Source organism: Cydia pomonella, chromosome 13 (assembly GCF_033807575.1).
Source record: "Cydia pomonella isolate Wapato2018A chromosome 13, ilCydPomo1, whole genome shotgun sequence".
Classification (NCBI taxonomy): domain Eukaryota; kingdom Metazoa; phylum Arthropoda; class Insecta; order Lepidoptera; family Tortricidae; genus Cydia; species Cydia pomonella.
The window spans coordinates 20,603,851-20,624,323 of NC_084715.1; the positions used below are offsets into that span (position 1 = coordinate 20,603,851).

Below are 20,473 nucleotides of genomic sequence, written 5' to 3' on the forward strand. Positions count from 1 at the left end.
CAGACGTGACCGTAATAAAGCGAAAAAATAGAAATAACGTTTAGTTATACTAAACATAAAAAAACTGTGTTGACGTTCATACAGGCACGAAAAACTAAAATACTTTAAATATCACTAGATATTTGTTGTCCTGATATTTCCACTAAAATGATGGTTTGCAAATATCATATCAGCGAAGGAAAATATATGTAGCGCCAAATATTTTTTTTATTCTAATTTATAACATTAATTAAAATAAATCTTAAACATACCAGAAAGGAAAAGCGACAATATCGAAACGAACTATCCTGACACCATAAAAGTACATTAATGTTTGTCATTTTTACGTTTTTTTTTTATTTGTACACTAACGCCATCTATCCTTCCAGGTCACACACACATGACTCGCTAACCGCAACAATGGCCGACACGCAACACTTCTGTCTGCGGTGGAACAACTACCAGAGCAGCATCACCAGCGCTTTCGAGAATCTTAGAGACGATGAGGACTTTGTTGACGTCACGCTGGCCTGTGATGGGAAGAGTTTGAAGGCGCATCGGGTAGTGCTCTCGGCTTGCAGCCCGTACTTTAGAGAACTATTAAAAGTAAGTTTTTTTCAAGAAATAAGTATATGGAATTTTAAAAATTGTTTATCATACGAAACAAAACAAAATAATAAGCACAATATATTACACACATTGATCGTATAAATAGATAACATCCAACCAACAAAGAGATACTTAATATTAAAAATGTTTACCATTGAAAAACAAAACGCAAACATTTTTACAAAATCATAATAATTGACAAATAATAAAAAATAAAATTCAAAATGGAAGCTACAAATTAATAAATTAAATGATTGGACTGGTATCATAAATATAGATAGACGTAAACAATTCAAAACAACAAAATAATAAAAGCAAAAAGTGTAAAGAGTTGTCAGGTGTGGGGTTCGAACCCACGCTCCCTCTCGGGAACCAGAGCTTAAATCTGGCGCCTTAGACCACTCGGCCAACCTGACTTGGGAACCTTGAGCGAAATTACGCATCCGTTTACACACACGCTGATGTTGTGCAATTGTGGAAAACGAAAATGAATAATCATTTTTTATGAACCAATCTAATTAACGCAATGAGATTAGAATTCACTTGTTTTATTTAATAATCTTTGATCGCTACAGCATTTCAACAATTAGATCGCACTTAAGTTTTTTTCTTACGCATTTTTAATTCTTATTCTGTGATGTAGGTAGGTAATAATTGACCTGAATAAAAAAGTTTAATTTTATTCGGATTTCTTATTAAGTATTCTATTACTTTATTCATCGGTGGTAATATAATGTTTATTAAACATGATAGGTGGAAACATTAAAATTACCATTATTAAAATTAAGTATAAAGTAAATAAATGAAAACTATTATATCGCTGCAAGGTGCTATTTATATTACTATTTAGATATTTTAGTAAATTTAGTAATAATTGTTAAAATTTTGTGATTGAACATTGTGATTTGGCTTATTTCAAATATAAGTAATATTATTACTTTGTCGTCCTGTATTGCTATTGTTAATTTCATTCCAATACAGATTCAAATTAAAGATTTAAATTTACGTGTAATATTGCATAAACACCCATTATGTAAATTAAGAGGGACTTACATATCATATTATTTTAAAATTAATTAACATACCTAATTATAAACAATTGATGTAACACGGTTAATCATAGATTGGTTATTAAGGTATACGGATTACATTTTAACGAAATTTTGTTTATATATTTCATATTTAAACAATTTAGACGTATATATTACCCTATATAAATCACATAAGCAAACAAAATTAATAAAATAAAAGACTTCAGTATAGGAAGATCTTTTATAAAATTAATATACTTACTGAGCAGAGGGTTTACCGCGAACCACGTTCGACGTGTTGCCTCTGTCGCACTTGTAAATTCGTACGTAAGTGTGACAGGGAAGCAACACGTCGAACGTGGTTCGCGGTAGGCCCTCAGAACTCTCGTACGTTTAATCGCTCACGTTGACTTCGAAAAAAAACATTCTCCTTCATAAAACCCCAAATGGCCACAAACTTAAACGGGATATCATTTGTGAAAGCAACATAAGTATTTAAAAAAAATGCAAATATATAAATCCGCTGGTATTTCGGAAGTATTTGAGAAGTTCAGGCAACTTTAAACATCATCAATTACCATTACAGGCTATGTTGGTCGCCAGCAGCCCACAGTAATTCGTATACTTGGCTACTATATTTTATTGACTTACCAGAAAAGCTTATAAAAACTCACATTAACCTGCTAGAAATTTCGTGAGCCTCCGGCGGCCCACATGCACTAACACTGTTCAATTAGACCAGCACTAATAAAATATTTCTGTCCACAGTCAACACCATGCAAACACCCAGTGATCGTCCTCCAAGACGTCGCATTCACGGACCTCCACGCCCTCGTGGAGTTCATCTACCACGGCGAGGTCAACGTGCACCAGCGGAGTCTCTCCTCCTTCCTGAAGACTGCTGAGGTCCTGCGGGTTTCCGGGCTTACACAGAACGATGATGCTCAGGGGGTTAGTAACCTTTTTAGTAAACTGTGACTATTTAACAGATTCACACTTATACAGGGGACGAAGATTGCACCAGCTTTAGTCGAACGTTCAGTAGGTATGCTTCTTTTTTGTCACTCTGTCTGTCGGCTGCACTGTTAAGCTTAGGGTTCGGAGCTAGTGCAATCTTCGCTCTCTCAATGAGTGTACGTCGAATAAATCATCCATTTATTTTTTTGACAAAATAAAACTAGTTCTAGCCACTCTATTGCCCAGTTCAAATGGGTAACACCATCATCCAATCATCTTTGAGAGTATCAATGCAATTCTTAACACTCCGCTCCCTCCACAGCCCCTGGTGCAGAGCCTGGCGCGCGCCGCCGCCGCAGCCGCGTCCCCGCACACCCCGCCCCCGCACCCCGCGCACGCGCACCCCCACACCCCCTCCTACACCGACAAGCTCGAAGAAGCACTCCTGTCCCACCCACAGCACTCCAGCATCCAGCATATGATGCGCAGAGTCTCCCTCCCTCCCCGCCGCATGTCCCGCTCCGCTGACAACTCCCCTGACGTCATCAAACGCGCGCGTCACGACAACAACAATGAAACACAGATCCACGCAGCCGATTTCTCTACTAAGAATCACTCGATCATCAACAACACAAGAGCCCACGAGCCTGGGAACAACGGGAACGGGATCTCGAACAGCAGCTCCTCGCCGTCGCCGAGACTTATGGATGAGGTTAAGAATGAGCCTCTGGATATGATATGCGGCTCGAATGCTGATATAGACCGGAGTACAGATGATACGCCGCCGCATCACAGACCACTCGTGAGTTGGTAAAATCGAATTTAGGCACTGGTCTCCCGTTGATGCCGCTGTGTGCAATTATTAAATGTATGCGGCGTCAATCGGAGACCGAGGTCTAAAGATTTCGCACAGTTTTTGACATTTATGTTTTGTAAATTATCGAATGAGCTTCAACAAATTCTATCAAATTACTTTTTTTACAAGCTTTTATTTAATCCACTTCCCGACCTGATCGTTGTCTGTTTGTAATCAAATCTTGCAAGTTAAATTTGATCCACTTCCCGGTTTCCGATTGAGCTGAAAATTTGCATACATATGTAAGTCGGGTGACAATGCAATATTATGGTACCATCGAGCTGATCTGATGATGGAGACAAGAGGTGGACATAGGAACTCTGTGATAAAACAACGCAACCTAATTGTGTTTGGGGTTTTTAGAATTTGCTCGATGAGTATTAGTTGCCAGTGGAAAGAAAAGTATAGTCAAAAATGAAATGTTTGCCCAAAACTTATTACTTTAAAGATACGCCAAAAGAAAGTAAAAGAAATTTCGTGGTGACAGATGCTACGAAAAGTCACGTTAATATTTTTATATTTATTTATGTTTCGATTTTCATCTTGGCTAGGGGCTTGATAAATAATAATAAATAAATAATCTCGGGGCATAAGAAATGTATTAAGATACAGTTAAAATACCTAATAAATACAAATACAATTACAATCGAGAACACACAATTAGTATTAGATAGTGTATTGAGTTCAAATTCAACTGTACAGGTGAAGGTTGCTTAGTTACATATTCGCGGAATCACAGCAATTAGTTTCCTCGATAATTTCGTTAGCATAAATCTAATGGAATCATAAAACTGGCTTTCATCAATTCATACGTTTATTATAGAGATTCTCAGTTATTATTCCCGAAATTATCATTGCCAAATAGAAACGAAATTATTTCCTCGTAGTAACGAAAACATGAATACTCGTATTTTGTCCTCGGTCTCGGCATTTGTCTCATTTAGTATCAGGAAACAGACAAGATATTATTTATACTCTTATATTATTATAACGTGTTTAATGTACCATTTGTTCTATAAACTTAAGCGACAATGCGACCACAACAAGTTAAGTTGTCACTGTCGTTTTGTTTAGATTAGTAGATTTACTATAAATTATTCGGTTAAATCGCTCTTGACTTGCCTTTTTCCTATTAAAAATGATTTATGTCCACCGATAAAAGAAAATTGATACTAATAATTACAAACAAAATGGCAAATGGGACAACATGGGACAAAATGGGAGACCGTTTCCACGTAGGGAAATTCCATGAGACTGTAACGTCAGTTACCAATTCTTTCGTGTGTTCTTATATTAATTAAGCAAATTTAATTGTCTGTATGTTTGGTGTAGCCCTACAGGTAGATATCTGGATACTAAAATTTGCTTAATTAATGTAAAAACACACGAAAGAATTGGTAACTGACGTTAGTCTCGTGGAATTACCCCGTACCAAATACCCAAAAACTAACAATTTAGATAACTCATTTTTACGCTATGATTGGTTAAAACATTCAGAAATATTAGCATGTTTACAAGTATGACACTTCGGCATCGACCTTTTCAGGCAGGACGGCTTCGGCTACCGCGAAACTCAAAATTTGGAAAAAATTCTCACCCGCTTATTTGAAAAGCGTATTAAAGATTTGACACTTTCATATTGTTAATTTACCTCGCGATAAACGCTATTGTAAACTGCCAAAGTTTTTTGTTCATTTTTTGTCACGTGATCGCGTTATATCTTTAGGCAATGCATTAAAAAATTTAACCCGACTCGGGCACTAGAGCAAAGCTAACTGCCCGATAATTTGTCACCCGAACACAATCGGCGCGCCATTTGACACTAAACGGTTCCGGGTACGGATTCTAGTGCTAGATACTCGGTAATCTTAATGCCTTAGTTTCTAGAACTGAAACATTAGCTTGCTGCTATAAAAGCTTGAATCTAGATCGTACTCGTCTTTCAAATTTAAAGTTTGGAGAAAAACATTACGTTCTAGTGCTAATACCCGATAGACGACGTCCTGCTGACATCTATTGACAATGACTCAAAGATGACGAATTACGAAGAATTTTCTTATGAATCCAGTAACTTTGTCGCCTTTTGTAACGGGGTTCGTTTGCGTCAAATCCGGTAGTTTTTTTTTGTTTATGATGTTGGCTCAATGAATAATGCAAGTTTGTGACCTCGAGCGCTGCTTGTCAAAAATCGAAAAAAACCGCGAACATTTCGGTTTTTTTTTTACATTTGGGCGATTATAACCCTAAAGGACTAGTTTTTGATAGTACCTACTTTCTCAGGGCGTATTTAAAGTAGACTACATAAATTTGCTACAATACGAGACTAGAATTGTTTCTGTAGACCTACCTAATAGTTTCCGAAAGCTTTTCAAAGTTTATAATTTTTTCGAACTTTAATTAGTAGGGTAAGTACAGTGAGTACCTACGAGTCGCTCTAGAACTAGAATAAAAATAACAATTCTTATGTCACCATTTATCCATTTTACTACTATTATTATACATTTTTAACCGACTTCAATTTCATAGAAGGAGTATGTTCTGTATTCGATTGTGGCTATATTTTTTATGTTCACCGATTATTAGAATGTTATAAATAAGTAAATAGTCTTTATTGCTTCAAGAGCAATACATTTTACTTGTAATATTAAAATTAAAGTATAATTAGGTAATAACATCTCTTCCGGACAACCTAGAAAATAATTGATATTATAGATAGTAATTGTCTATAAAAAATAAACCACCTGATTTTAACAACTACTGAGGCACTTACCAGCTATAGGTCTTTATAAAATTAAGTCAATTGAAATAAATTAAACAATAAACAGTATGTTATTCATATTATATTTCTTAGATAAGTACTTAAGTATCTATAACAACCCCGTGTTTGTTTTCGTTTGATCTTTTCACGTGTCTCCGATACTTGTCTTATACAAAAATTATGTTTCTTGGTTTCCTCAAATTAAAAAGAGATCAATAACATTTTGTATAAAAACTCAATACTTCAAGGTCTTGCCGATTCTTAGAATTTGTTTATTACCGGCGCTTTTTCATGTTTTTTTTTTAAATAACAGACGTCCCTCGTAACTACGAAGTTCGAACATTAGAATATTTTTTTCACTAAGTGAAAGTTTGTTTGCCAAAGTTAAATTGGAATACCAAGTCTGATAGTTCAAGTCTTGAGATAATTTTGCCTAAATAACTTTTTTAATTTGGCCCCATTCAGGAAGACTGAATAATCAGAATTTGTTGAATATCATTTGGGTATTTCAGCTATTTAGATAACGAGATGAAATAGGTAATTTGCTTTAAGTTTGATTTACTTAATCTTAGTAACTTTACCCTTTAAAATCATCTAATATAAGCAAAGCTTTGGCATCATTAAGGATTAGTATAAAATACCCCAAAGACTAAAATGCCTATTTCGTATGTGCCTCAGGGAGGGGGCCCGCCGTCACGTGGTAGTTCAGCCGAAAATGACGACCGCACACCACCGCCCCAGCTGCCACCATCGCCATTCATACAACCGGCTGACACGAAACTATTCGCGCCCTCTAACACTTACAACTTCAGTATGGCGGCACTCACGGAACATCCATCATTGCAAGGTAACTATAATAATAGTGTTTGCCGTAGTATGTGATTTGTGAATTTGATACTGTGATAGTCCCTATTTAGAATAAAGATGAAGCATGGTACAGATGAATGCAATATCGATATCGTGTTTTCAGGTCTGCAGAGTCCGCTGGCTCCTGACGGCATGGCGAGCACTTCCCAAGGTGAGTCGCGGCTTGTCTAGCAACAAGTTTATTTTATGCATTACCTACATATATTGAAAAAAAAACGATATTTTTAATGCACTGTCTGTCGTATGCCACCATCACCGCTTCCTCTCTGCTCTGTCATTATTAGGTTTATATATCATTATTAGGTTTTATATTTTTACAAAATGTATGAGGCAATTATCACGTGATATAAATATTATTATGTATTTTACTTATGATATCCCTATCTCCTATAACCTTTTAACCTCTGTATATGTCTTCATTTTGTGCTCTGTGATCTGTATAAATATTAATGTTAGCTTTTTTGTGTTCTGGTTCGATGTTTGTATTGACTATACCTATTAAGTTTTGGTTCCTGTCTGTTGCTGTCTGTTGGCAGTTCTCAAGTCGTTGATCATTGAACCAAAACGCAATGCGGCGTGCATGTTTGTATTGTAACCATAGTTTATGAACATATGCTAGCTTGTTTCCTAGATGTGATTTGAAAACACTGTGTGTTAGGACATCCCTCACTCCCTTCTCCGGATTAGGTTGTTTTGTTCTTAATTTTTAATTCGCAATTTTCTTTTATTTTGAATCTTTCTTCTTCTTTTTTATACTTTCTACTTCCTTCAAATCATTTCACGATTATTGGTAAGAATTTTGTCAATCACGCACTTGAACTAATTGGCTGTAAAATGTTATTGTTACAAAAACAATGTATATACAAACATTTACAACTAAACTTAGAAATAAATGCACTCGTCCTAAGAATGTCAAGCGTCTGGAATGTAATAGTTTTGAAAATCTTAGTTCGGTATAAGATCGTGTCTGTAGAATCACGGTGGATCCCATGAATCAGTCATGTTTCTAAAAACAAACTCGTATTACCCATTATTACGTTGTCTTGGGAAAAATATTGTGTCAAATTATATTCGGAACGTTCAAGATTGGACAATGGAATTTTAGTAACGCTATCGCGGTGTCAGCTTAATAAAACATTTGATTTCATTGAAGAATTACTATTGTTCAAGATATTCGAAACTGCACTGAGCCGGGCGCGTCAGTTTGTTGTAAAACTGATTTCACTCATTTCACCGTAAGCATCGTAGGACGGTTAGGTAGAGAGAACAATGCATTGCGTACTAATACCGCTTTATACGACTCGACGGATGGCTATCATCAGACTTAAAGGGGGGTGGCGGTGCTTTAAGAGAGGCTACGTTATGGAGAGTGCATTAAAAGTGCGTTCGAAGCTTCGATGGGGCTAACAGCTTGTGTTGTGACCAGGTGGCGCCCGCACCCCCCAAGAAGATTACAGATGCGAGCCGTGTAACAAGAGCCTATCCTCGCTGACGCGGCTCAAACGGCACATTCAGAACGTTCACATGCGCCCCTCGCGCGAGCCAGTGTGTAACATATGCCGGCGGGTGTATTCCAGCTTGAATAGCCTCCGGAACCACAAGTCCATCTACCACCGCAAGCAGCAGGCGCCGGCGCCGGGCCAGGGCCCGTTCTACCCCGTCAACTGACGGCCCCGCGCGCCGCGAGCCCCCCGCGCTCTCCGCCGCCCCGCGTACCCGCCATACGAAACGTTGCCATTCGACGAAACAAAACTGCCATCCTAACCACCTTAAAGCCATACTCTTGCCCGTACCTTTGTTAAGTTTAAAAAATGTAACGCGATATGTTCCTAACACTTGTATGTAAATAGCATAGATTCACTTTGTACTTGCATGCGCATTGCAGTCTTTATCTTATATGTATACATAATTTATCGTTACTAATAATGTAAAACGCTTCTGCGCGAGCGTGGATTGCCGCTATTTTCCCGGCGCCCGAGCCACGGTCGATGCACACTCGCGCAGTCTTGCCTTTCTGGAACCAATTGGGACATCTATGATCGGTACACACATAACCACCAACGTTCCATTTATAAAAAAGAAGCGCATTAGTCAAATTCGAACTTTTTAAACACGTTGAATTGCCTCTACAATACAATTTCAACAGCAAATAATTAACCACATTTGCAAGTGGTGCTAATTGTGCCAATTGGTTCCTTCAAAATGGGACCCGTTGGAGCGCAGGTCGCAGTGGTGTTGGATACGAGTGGGCGGGCTGTATGTTGACTAATGCGCTAATGTTGGTTGTTATGTGTGGCAGTGGGCCCGCTCGGGGCGGGGCACCGCTGCGAGGTGTGCGGCAAGCTGCTGTCGACGCGGCTCACGCTCAAACGGCACACGGAGCAGCAGCACCTGCAGCCGCTGCACTCGGCGCGCTGCTCGCTCTGCCACAAGGTGTTCCGCACGCTCAACTCGCTGAACAACCACAAGAGCATCTACCACCGGCGCCAGCGCGGCGCGCCGCCGCCGCCGCCGCTCCCGCTGCCCGCGCCCGGCGCGCCGCAGCTGCAGCCCCAGAACCTTTCCAACGTCGACGCCAAAATTAATCCCATCGCGTCCCAACACCACAACATCGACTTCTACAAGTTCAAAGATCAATTCAACGTCTAAACATAAAATTATCACATTTATTTTTATATCTTTTAAATGTCTCGTTGATATTCGTTGATATTTTATTTTAAGATTTATTATACACTTTTTTGACCAGAACTTTGAATTTGGTAGTTGTATGTTTGTGACCATGACAGTGACTATCATCACAATGAAGCCGAGAGCTTCCTTTGACATTCCAAATGTTACAAGGGAGGGTGCGGCCCCGCGGGACCGCTCCCACAGTGCAATACTGCGGTATGTGACTATTCCTGAATTATACACTATGTTAAATGTGTGACAATAAGGCGAAGAGAAAAAATATTTTGAGAAAAGATTAATATCTTGGTGCTGTAAATTTATATATTAGGCTTAAATTAAAAAAAAAGAAACCGTGTTCGTGTAAGTAAACTAACTAAAGAGGCATATTGTTTTCAACCTTGTGTTCATTTTTCGGCGTTTTGCAATTTATTTATTCTGTAATTTTACCTACATGATCTCACTCTTAGATATTTATACGAGATTACTAAAATGCTATTTAAAAAAATTTATACACAATTATATAATTGGCTTATGAGGCTTTTCAAATTCACTTTAATTTTAGGTGATTTTGTTATTCGTAAGACTGATATCAGAACATAGCACCAGCAGAAAGATAAAGCAAGGGTTTATTTTTGAACAAAACTCAACCCGCAGAAAGCACAGGTCACTAATAATACCGGACTTTTACCCAACAATACTGAAATAGACATATTTAATGACATACACATACACATTAAGGTAACGTTATAATATTTATTGCGCTTACTCATTCGGTTTGACTTCTTCTTGTTTTAATATCTTTTTAGATTTATCTTAATTTTATTATCTTTTAATTGTACACTGCCACACCAGTGAGTCTTTATTTCTTGAACTATAATTAAAAATCAATGCAAAAATATTTTGCGAAGTGAATATCGAGGTGCCATTTATGAAGGAATGATTATGGCTACATAGTTATGTTTTAGTTTAGTCAGAATTAGTTACTTATATCAAACTAAACTTTTATTACGACTTGTGTTCATTTCAAATTATTATTGTTGCGTTTTTCCTTGTTTAGTGTAGTGTTTTTTTTTTACGTATTATAATAGTTTTATACATCTATTCTTCGTACATTAACAACAATACATGTATTTTGTTCCTGTTTGTTTTGTACAATTGTAATTACAATACATCACACATTATTATATTGACTACATAATAAGAAATAGAATAAATTTAATAACTCTCAGTGTTAAATGTTCCTAAATTTGACAGTGTCGATCGCTGACTCAATATTTCGAGATCAACTTTATCGATTTTTTTGCTTGCCATATAATAGTTGTAATTGTACTAAGGCAGGGCTTCGAAACTCTTAGACTACAGAAACGCCAAATTATCGACGTGTACTAAAGCACGTTTTTTTAAAAGCAAATTTTAACGACTGTTTGAGAAAATATACTTAGAGAATTACTAATATGTATAAGTAGTGTAAAAGTTTTGAGCCCGACAAGTTCAGTGGTGTTAATGTCTAGTTGTGTTTACTCCTAGTTGAATATACATCACTTCGCCGACATGATGTCGTTAAATGCTATTGTTGTATTTTCTTTATATTAGCCGTAAGAAATTCTTAAACATAAACACATTATTTATTGTAACGATATACACATTAAGTAATTATTAGTGCCTGCTTTACATAACTATTGTGTTTTTAATGAAAAAGACATATTTTGCGTGTACTTCTAAATTTAGAAGTAGTGTTGGAAACACGTCTTATTGTACGAGTACTGTAGTCGGGACGACGCTTTATACTTCTACTAACAAGTATGAGAGGCTTCCTAAAGTAAATTTAATGCTATATGTTATAAGATTCTGTTGTTATTGCTAGATACATAAAAGCTTAGCCATTACAATTCGTTTAGTTATTAACGTAGTAGGCTTTATATTATACTTTAACGAATTGGAAGACTAGAGATTTGGTGCTAAAATTGGAACGATATTCTTGTTAGAAAAAATTAAGGACTTGGAAAAAAACGGAATCAAAATTTTTAAAAATTCGCAACATTCCGTGTGTGAGGAAAATGTTAAGTTTTTATTTGCTTGAACTTGCAAAGTTTTTGAAACGTAAACGGTAGAATTGTTGTTTTTTTTTGTCTAGTAATTTAGTACTAGGTTTTATTGTTAATTTGGGTTTGGGAATTATGTTAGTTAACTACATAGGATTAAGGTTTTATCTGAATTCACATAGATAATAGCGTCTACATGTTTATTTATGATTACAGGGATGTGCTGCTAAGGCAGTACGGTCATTTGGTGTTTGAATTATGTCTTTAGAGGAACGTGATGAATTTATTTAGAGAAAAGGGCGTATGAACGCAAAACTTTTGCCAAAATTAATAAGCGCTATAGACTGATTAGACTAAGTACGCGTTTGAATTGTACACTATTAGGCGTAGTAGATAAAAAATTGTACAATTATTTACTAAAATTACTAATTTTATAAAAAATTACGCTTCAAAATGCGACGAGTCTAAAATTCGGTTTTTTGAAAATTCGCTTGTGATTCGAGAATCTTATTTCGGTTTATATTGGAGCTAAATTAAATTTGTGATCTCAAAATTTGAGGGTGATAACCATGGTTTTAAAGGGCAAGAACTACACCGTGTTCTAAGGAGCAGAACACATCCCTGTCGGAACTACATTAGTTAGGATCTTAGCAAGATTAAGACTGTTTCCGTGACCTGTTTGTTTTACATCTCGTGTAGGTACATAATTTCCCCGCGCGGCGGGCGTCTTTATCAATGTGTTCTTATACTTCTTGTTGGCGTTTTTACTTATTTTATAAGGAATCTAAATTAATTTATTGGTTGTTGTATTGAAATTTTTATATTTTTTCTTTTAAATTATTATTTTACTCTCCTTACGTTTTTGTTATTGGCATCTGTGTAATGCAGTCCATATTTAACGTTTTTAACGCGAAATGTGCCAAAAATGGGGAGTTTTAATTTTGTCTTCCATTTTTAAATAAATTCTATTTGTGAACGCGCCACATTCAATGTAAAATGTCTGGCAACTGTAATCAAATGATGGGCTGCACTTTTCTAAAAAATAGCAGCTTTTCTAAAGCTGACATCACTTATGTACGAAATAGTCTTCTTTCTTTTACTTTTAAAATAAAATACTTGAAGTAACTACTCATAAAATGTAATTGTAATCGTTATACCGAACTTCATAAATCCTAATATTGATGATAATGGCGTTTTTAATAAAAACAAATATACTGAAATAATATCGTCAGTTTTATTAGATCCTCACGCTTCACCTGTAGTGATTATTTATTGTACGCTTCGTGTATTGCGTTGTATTCCCGGAGCTTCCATAATATAGTGCTGACTGTACTTGGCTGCGCACTGTTTTATGTTTTTATTAACGTGTCACGCTTGGCATTTATTTTCAAGCCTCGATTCTCTGTTCCGCCTTTTCTGCATGGTGTTTTATCTCCCTTAACACAATATTCACCAGCCACTTTGCAGCTTCGCCATCATTTCTGTTTATTCTTTATTTACCTACTTTACATTTTATTTTATTATAATTTAAGTCACTTTTTATTTTCTGGAACAATTATTTTCAATTAATTTTTTCACACGATTGCATTTTGAAAAATGAACAATGGAATCCCAGTTAGGTTACGTTTATTTTTCGAACGCGTTTGGGGACCTCCCCACATTTGTTTTTTGGTTTGATCTGTTTGCAGGTAAAAAGTTATTCTCGTGTTCGCTATGCGGGAAGGTATTATGCTCGAAGGCGTCGCTCAAGCGGCACATAGCCGACAAACACGCCGAGAGGCAGGAGGAGTACAGATGCACGATCTGTGAGCGGGTATACTGCTCGAGGAACTCCCTGATGACCCACATATACACCTACCACAAGTCGAGGCCGGGGGAAACCGATCAGATTCGGTTTTTTTTAGTGACTACTCGGACGGAGTTGGCGCGGCGCGCGGCAGTGTTCTAGCAAAGAGAACCATCAGAGCAACCTCGCCTATACCACCGCACTCCCAGGTCAGACATAGCTTTAGCAGCTAGGGATAAGACGCTAACTCATTAACAGTGACTTTCTAATAATAATCATGCACCGTTTTAGTCTTAAGCTAGGGTTAAGGTTCCTTTTCCGTTTACATTGAAAATATACGATACTTTTTTTGACACTTAATTTTTTTTGGGATTTTTTTCTTTTTTTTTTCAATTTGTTTAATATCCCGAGCCGAGTGCCCTCTCCCATCGAGATTCGCAGTTTTGACGTTGTTGTGTTGCTTGAAGCATGCTTCTATCATTTTGTTATCACGTGTTTCTGTGTCATTGTGGTTGAGAGAATTTTCTAAGATTTGAATAAAAAAATCGTGATTACTGTGTAGTTAGTCAATGTGTACAGTGCATATTATTAGTATTATAATAATAACTATTATTATTACTATAACCTCATACATTCTCCATTATTAATAATTGCTATAACAGTAACTTTCAATTAATACTTCTTTTATAGTCTTGTCTGAAAGCATCGCCGTTCGGTCCACAGCCGAATGGCTTAGCGGAGCGGTTTAATTGAATTCTCTTTAATTTTGCAGCTGTACCGCCCCTCCGTATGCCCCCGCCCACCGCCGGCGGGATCAACGAGCCACAAGAGTGTCCGTACTGCCGCCGGACATTCTCTTGTTACTATTCCCTGAAGCGACACTTCCAAGACAAGCACGAGCAGTCCGACACCCTGTACGTGTGCGAGTTCTGCCACCGAAGGTACCGGACTAAGAACTCCCTGACGACGCACAAGAGTCTGCAGCACCGCGGCTCCAGCGGCATGCTGAAGCGCCTGCTGAAGACCTCGGCGCTGCAGAGCGCGCTCGCGCCCTCCCCGCACCACCTGTTCGACTTGGGCGCCAGCGACCACGCGCCCCAGCTGCCCCCTGGTCTTCAATGACCACAAACCATGGCTTAAATCGGTGGCTACTTCACCCTCGCACGACTGCGCTCGGGCGCGCCCGCTCGCATTCGGCGCGAGGCCCAATGGACGCGGATACGAAAGGGATAGCATCATGTGCAATATAACGGACAATGCCAAAACAATGCAGGACTTTGCCGCATTATTAATTATTCGTATTATAATTAGTTAAATATTGACGTTAGTTTTAAAATTACATGAACAGTATTGTCGCGCGGGCGCCGCACGATGTGGGCGCCCTTGCTTAAATGAAAGGCGAAGGGCGCCCACCTCGCGGGGCCTCGCTTAGTGTACGCTTCGACGATCGAACTTCGCTTTGTGACATTATAATGTAACAGAACTAAAGTTACTGGCATTTTCGAGTGAAAATGTTCAAACAGTGTTCATAATGACAATGTAATCCAGAGCAATACTAAAGTATTAATATTTCTAGTACTGCCAAAATTATGCCAACCGTATTGTAAAAGAAGAACGTTTTTTTTTAATCACTTTTCGATTAATGTTTAGTGTCAAATTAGAATCGCTAACTGTACAAAAAAGAACGTACAAATTTTAAACCGTAATTTTTAAAATGCAAAGAAAATATTTTTTAAAGCGACTTTTTCGGAACGCCAAAATCTAAATTAAAAAAAAATACAGATTATATAGTAATTAATTAACCAAAAAAAATTAGATTAAAAATGTTGATGTTGAGTAAAAAAAACAAAGACTTCTTAGAATCTGATTTCGAAAGTACAAAATTAATGTCTAATTGAAACATATGTGTAATCTATGTGCGTTTGGCTTCAATTCTAATGGTATCATCAAAGTAGCCGTGCCTTCGTTCTTCTTCATGCCATTAAGTATTGGTGAAGGTTGCGAGGAGCGCGGCGTGGACTATGTGGCGTGGCGAGTGCAGTTGGCGGACGAGCCGCCGCCGAGCTTACAGGGTTGCGAAGCACGCACGCCGCGAGAGGGTCTTCGAAAAGGTTCGGTTCGACGATCGTATACGTGTGCATGATTTCAAATCATGATGTAAAAGTAAAGCGTTTCTTCTGTAATAAATTACGTAGTTTTAGGTATTAATAGAATTATATTTAATCTGTATCCAATTTCGGATTTCTCTCTATGAGTGTATAGTGGTTCTTATTTAAATGTCGACCAACGTAGCGGACGTCTCGTTATTGAAAATTTATTAGATTATTATTATTATATTATTCTCAAAAATCTTAGAATAACCATAAGATGGCTGCAGATTGTAAAAAAAATATTTTATTTACTTATTTAATGATATTATAGGAAATTGCTTAGGAACCGTTTCGTCTGAAATAAAAACATATCTGGTCAGGGTGTACATTGACGAACGATAAACCTATCAGGAACTACTAACTCCCGACATATCACAAAATAATATGTACGAAGACACCTCAAGGAAAATATATAACACCGTGATATTTCACAAGCCAAAGAAAGGGGATATAAATATGCCAATATGCATTTATTTCCAGTAGAATAAAACATTCTGAAAAATCTAAAGAAAAAATATGAATAAAATTAGCTATCGTGCCATATCCAAATTATTGTTAATCAGTATCTTCTTCCGTGATTATACCTATGAATTTAAAAGCCGACATATCAGTCACTGAAAGTGAATCGTCAGTAAAGATCGCAGGATCATCAATTTTCAATCAATGCACATTTTCATCTTCGTCAGTCGAAGATTCTGCATTTATTTTTCCAATTATAGTATAACTTTGAGTTAAGAATTTTAATTTTAGCTTTTGTATTTTATTTCCTTTTTCGGAATGTTACATATTCGTACTTTGTGATATGATTATATTTAATGGAACGTTATTTGGTATTTATCCAAATACTTAGTTATAACATTTAATTTTCGTAATTTGAACCTCAGCTTAGATATTAAAGAAAATAAAAGCAGGGTTCACCCGTTTCAGAAACAATAATTTTCTAATTTTTTTGAGGTCATCCCCAGCTTACAACGCATATACCTCCTTTTTCGTAATACCTCAAGTATATTATTTTGTTTTTAATTTTTATTTCAATGTTACACATACTGGCTGTATAGGAGAGTAATTTCGTTTTAAACGCGTTCAGTTCGGTTCGTTCGGACAAGAATCATTAGCCGAAGCTTAGATGAGACAACAAGCGGGTAGTTTGAATTGTAAATATTTATAAGTTAGAAATTACATCGTAAATCGTGGCATCATTTGGGAATAGAAGCCTCGTGATATTATTAACTAAATGGTAAAATAGATAAAATCATTAACGGAAAGGATTTTTATATATTCTACTAATGGATTTATTGATAGTGAAACTTAGACGTAGTCTTTCCATAACGTTTAGTGTTTGCGTTTGTTGTTTTCGCTGTGCAATTATTTCTTATCGGTTTGGCTGTTTGTAAACTAGGTTGTTGACTTCGTTATTTTTTGGTAGTTTCCCACCTATTTGGAATTTTTAATTCGAAATTTTGATCTCAGTTGACAGCTGCGTACTACATCAATTTCGGAGACAGCCGTTTGTGATTGTTATTAGGTCTTAAATGTGAATTTGCGTTAAGTTTGGATATGTGTCGGTAAAAAACGGGACGGCAGCTTTGAAATTCAAAACCAGAACTAAAACAATAAAACAGCGAAACGATGAAAACGTTTGATATTTTGCAATGTATACCAAAATACTGCATTTTTAAGTATATTAAGTCGATAAGTGAGAAACTTTTCTAATAAAATAAAATCGCCCTCTGATTTTAACGATATAATTTCGCATTGCCAGTTGAGTTTTGTTAAGTTTACTAATGAAATATATAACCGACTGTGTTACTAAGTAGTGTAATGCACAAAACAACAACAAGATGCCTTCTTAACAGTACAACTATTACAATAGCCTACTAAGTAAATATGTAAGAAACCGTACTTGGGATACTTTGTGGGGGCCGTCATACTAAGCTCAGTAAATGCTTTATATTCGCTCGGAGAAGATCAAGCGCTTTTTTGACTTTTTTTTGAGTTTTCGTACCTCCTAAAAATATCAGAATGCTCGAATCTCCAGCTTATGCGTATATTGGAATCTGCATTTAATAAGGCTTTTATCTCTTTGCTCAATTTGACCAGTAGACTTTTAGTCTTAAACCGCCTGCAAAAAAACCCCCACAAACAAATGAAAAGCTAAAGAAGTATTTTTGTTTTCTTAGCGACGTAATTATAAACGATAAATATTTAAATAATGCAACTTACGCTAAAAATACATTTAACGCAAAAATGCAACTTAAAATAAGATTAAAAATATCATTAAAATATTCATATCAGTAACATACAAGTTCACAAACGGATTCACAAAATAACAGTTTTAGGAATATGTCTTAACGATTTTAAGTATTACCTCCAACTACTTATAATTTTAATGTATTACTTACATTTAGCGTCTCCAGGACAAGTCAATATATACGTGATTTATATTTATCTAATACAATATAATATATTGTAAATGCCAAACTAAGTTATAGCACTTGTTACATAGTTTTTCCCATACATACATTATTTTTGTTGACCATTTCCATGTTTAAAATGCAATAGTATATCGTCTGTCTTTAAAGTACCTGGTCCATATTATTTGTATGGCCGGACTTCAGAGGTTATTACATTTAAATCTTCACAGGAAACGTTGTCAAGTTTTTATTTCACAAACTATCAGAACATAAACTAATAAATTATAGTCAAAAAAGACTACCAACAAACCCCTTTTTTTGTAAACTCAAAATGAAAAAAACTAATTAAAAATATATTGGTATTATTTTCGTGTAATCGAAAACGTGACTCGTAGAAAGTGTCCTGCGAGGAGGTAGATGTAAAAACCCCTTTAGATACAGATGACCCAGTACCTACAATAGATAATAGAAATATTTCAGTTGCTCGGCCAGGGTAGTGGAAATCAACATGAGAATATACCGACTTCATTGTTTTATTCGATACTTGCATAATAATTAATAATGGGCATTGGATACCAACCCAAGCGGTAGTCGACTTTAATCCATCATATTGATTTGATTTTAATTGTCATGACAATGCATCTGCGTACTTAGGTATTAGTGAGAGTGAGATGTACTTAAGTATCAGATTAATATCAAATCAGTGAGGTTATTAAAAACCCAATGCCTCTCTTCGCCGTAAGCGCAACATCTGACATACTACGTTTACATTGTGTTAACTGATGCATTTGACAGACATCTATGTCTAGCTATTAGGGCCGATTTGCGAAAACAAAATTTGTTAAATTTAGATAAAATTTCATGGGTTTGAGCTCCTCATTCTGGGCGGGATAATTAACTACAACTTGTCCCGATAAAAAAAAAAGAAATTTGCCATTAAGTTACGAAAATAGGTACTATATTTTATCGTAACTCACTGTAAGGTTTTTTAGGACATTCTGTGAAATTGTGCTTATATTGTACAGAATAGGGAACTTTATCTTTTCGCCAAATTTTATGAAAATTTGACGAAAAAAAATAATTAATAAACTAAAAATCGACCGATTAGAACAACAGCGTGGTAGAATTTCGGGAGGTAGTAGTGAACTTAGTGTAAACATGATGGCTTATATTAATTCTCAGATTTTCTAATATGTTGCAAGGTTTTTGTCTTTGATTGTTTCTCCAAAGTCGGTATACTCTTGAATCAATAGCTTTAATGTTATATCAGTATCTTCCACTTTATTATAATAATACAGTTAAAGCAATAGTTCCCAATCTGCCAACGTAAGTACCTCAGTAATTATAGTTATATACTTTATATAATCTATTAAACAGTTACGCCAGCAGTCGTCGCCATGTTTTCGATAGTTTCAGTATTATTTTCAAGTTATGTATATTAAGTTGGTCCTTCTCCTTAACTGATCAGTTCAGGAGACCAAAATGCACTCAAAAGCTATAAAAATTGGTCGTTTTTTAGTGTTTACACAAATGATCATTTTTTGTTGCTTAGGGGTGTAGGCGGCGATCTGCGGCTTCAGTGAATAGCGACATTAAAATGTAGTTCCATAAATCAAAGTGCACTTACAACTTTTATATAAATACCTTATAAGTATTATATACTAAGGAATAGATTCACAAACTCCCTTGCCGAGCAACCATCGTTGATTACCAGTCTTTTACAATATATAAATGTATTTACAATTTACACACTTATGACATACAATATACTCACAGTTATTGCTAGAAGTAACTTTTTATCTACAGATAAAATAAAGCTTGGTGAGATTGAGTTAAAAATTATGGTCAGCGCCTTTGGAATGTCATATGCTGGTTGTTTTCGTGTTCAAAAATAAACTGCCAGTATTTTTAAAAAATCTGTTAAACCGCTTTAGGAACGAACGATTATGGATAAGAAAATCGCATCTCTGAAGGTAGCGAGCCTGGTTTTTAACAGAATAACACCTCTTGTTATACTCGGGTGAACATTTTATACACAGAAATATTTTTTTATGAGATAACAATTATATGTCAAAGTTAATTAAGTGGCAATTCTAATTTTAACTGCACTATATTTTGCTGACACACTTAGGATTAGATTTTTCTTTTTTTCGTAATTTAATGTATGCACGATCTGCGTTTTTATTAGCATCGATTTTTTTAAGCGTCGCAAGCGCTTCGGAATTTCGACATTAAAACATTTTTCATTAATTAATATTATTCTGATTGAACCGAAAATCCGAAGCGTCGGCGACTGAATAAGCCTAAACTAATATTGTGTTATACCTATTGTAAAAGTTATAGTTTGCCATCGT

General features: G+C 36.1%; 2 protein-coding genes and 1 non-coding gene across 9 annotated transcripts in view; 1 reads left to right on the top strand and 2 right to left on the bottom strand.

Annotated features, from left to right (window-relative positions):
• LOC133524599 (broad-complex core protein) overlaps positions 1–20,203 on the top strand; it is a 178,187-nt gene extending 157,984 nt beyond the window's left edge. For 2 of the 7 annotated variants that reach the window (XM_061860717.1, XM_061860715.1), the window contains 6 exons: positions 369–585; positions 2,388–2,570; positions 2,899–3,378; positions 6,869–7,037; positions 7,161–7,208; positions 9,357–12,811. In XM_061860717.1, coding sequence (XP_061716701.1) covers positions 400–585; positions 2,388–2,570; positions 2,899–3,378; positions 6,869–7,037; positions 7,161–7,208; positions 9,357–9,706 — 1,416 coding nt within the window. In that variant the 5' untranslated portion in view covers positions 369–399 and the 3' untranslated portion in view covers positions 9,707–12,811. Of the gene's footprint in view, positions 1–136; positions 586–2,387; positions 2,571–2,898; positions 3,379–6,868; positions 7,038–7,160; positions 7,209–8,483; positions 12,812–13,457; positions 14,296–14,327 lie in introns of those variants that run through there. The other 5 variants (XM_061860716.1, XM_061860712.1, XM_061860713.1 and 2 more) reach the window with 5 other exon arrangements.
• Positions 1–20,473, bottom strand: part of LOC133524590 (protein real-time) — a 289,768-nt gene that overhangs the window by 42,208 nt on the left and 227,087 nt on the right. The window lies entirely within an intron of this gene.
• Positions 921–1,004, bottom strand: Trnal-uaa (transfer RNA leucine (anticodon UAA)). Its single transcript has one exon. It is a non-coding gene; the product is annotated as a tRNA-Leu (tRNA).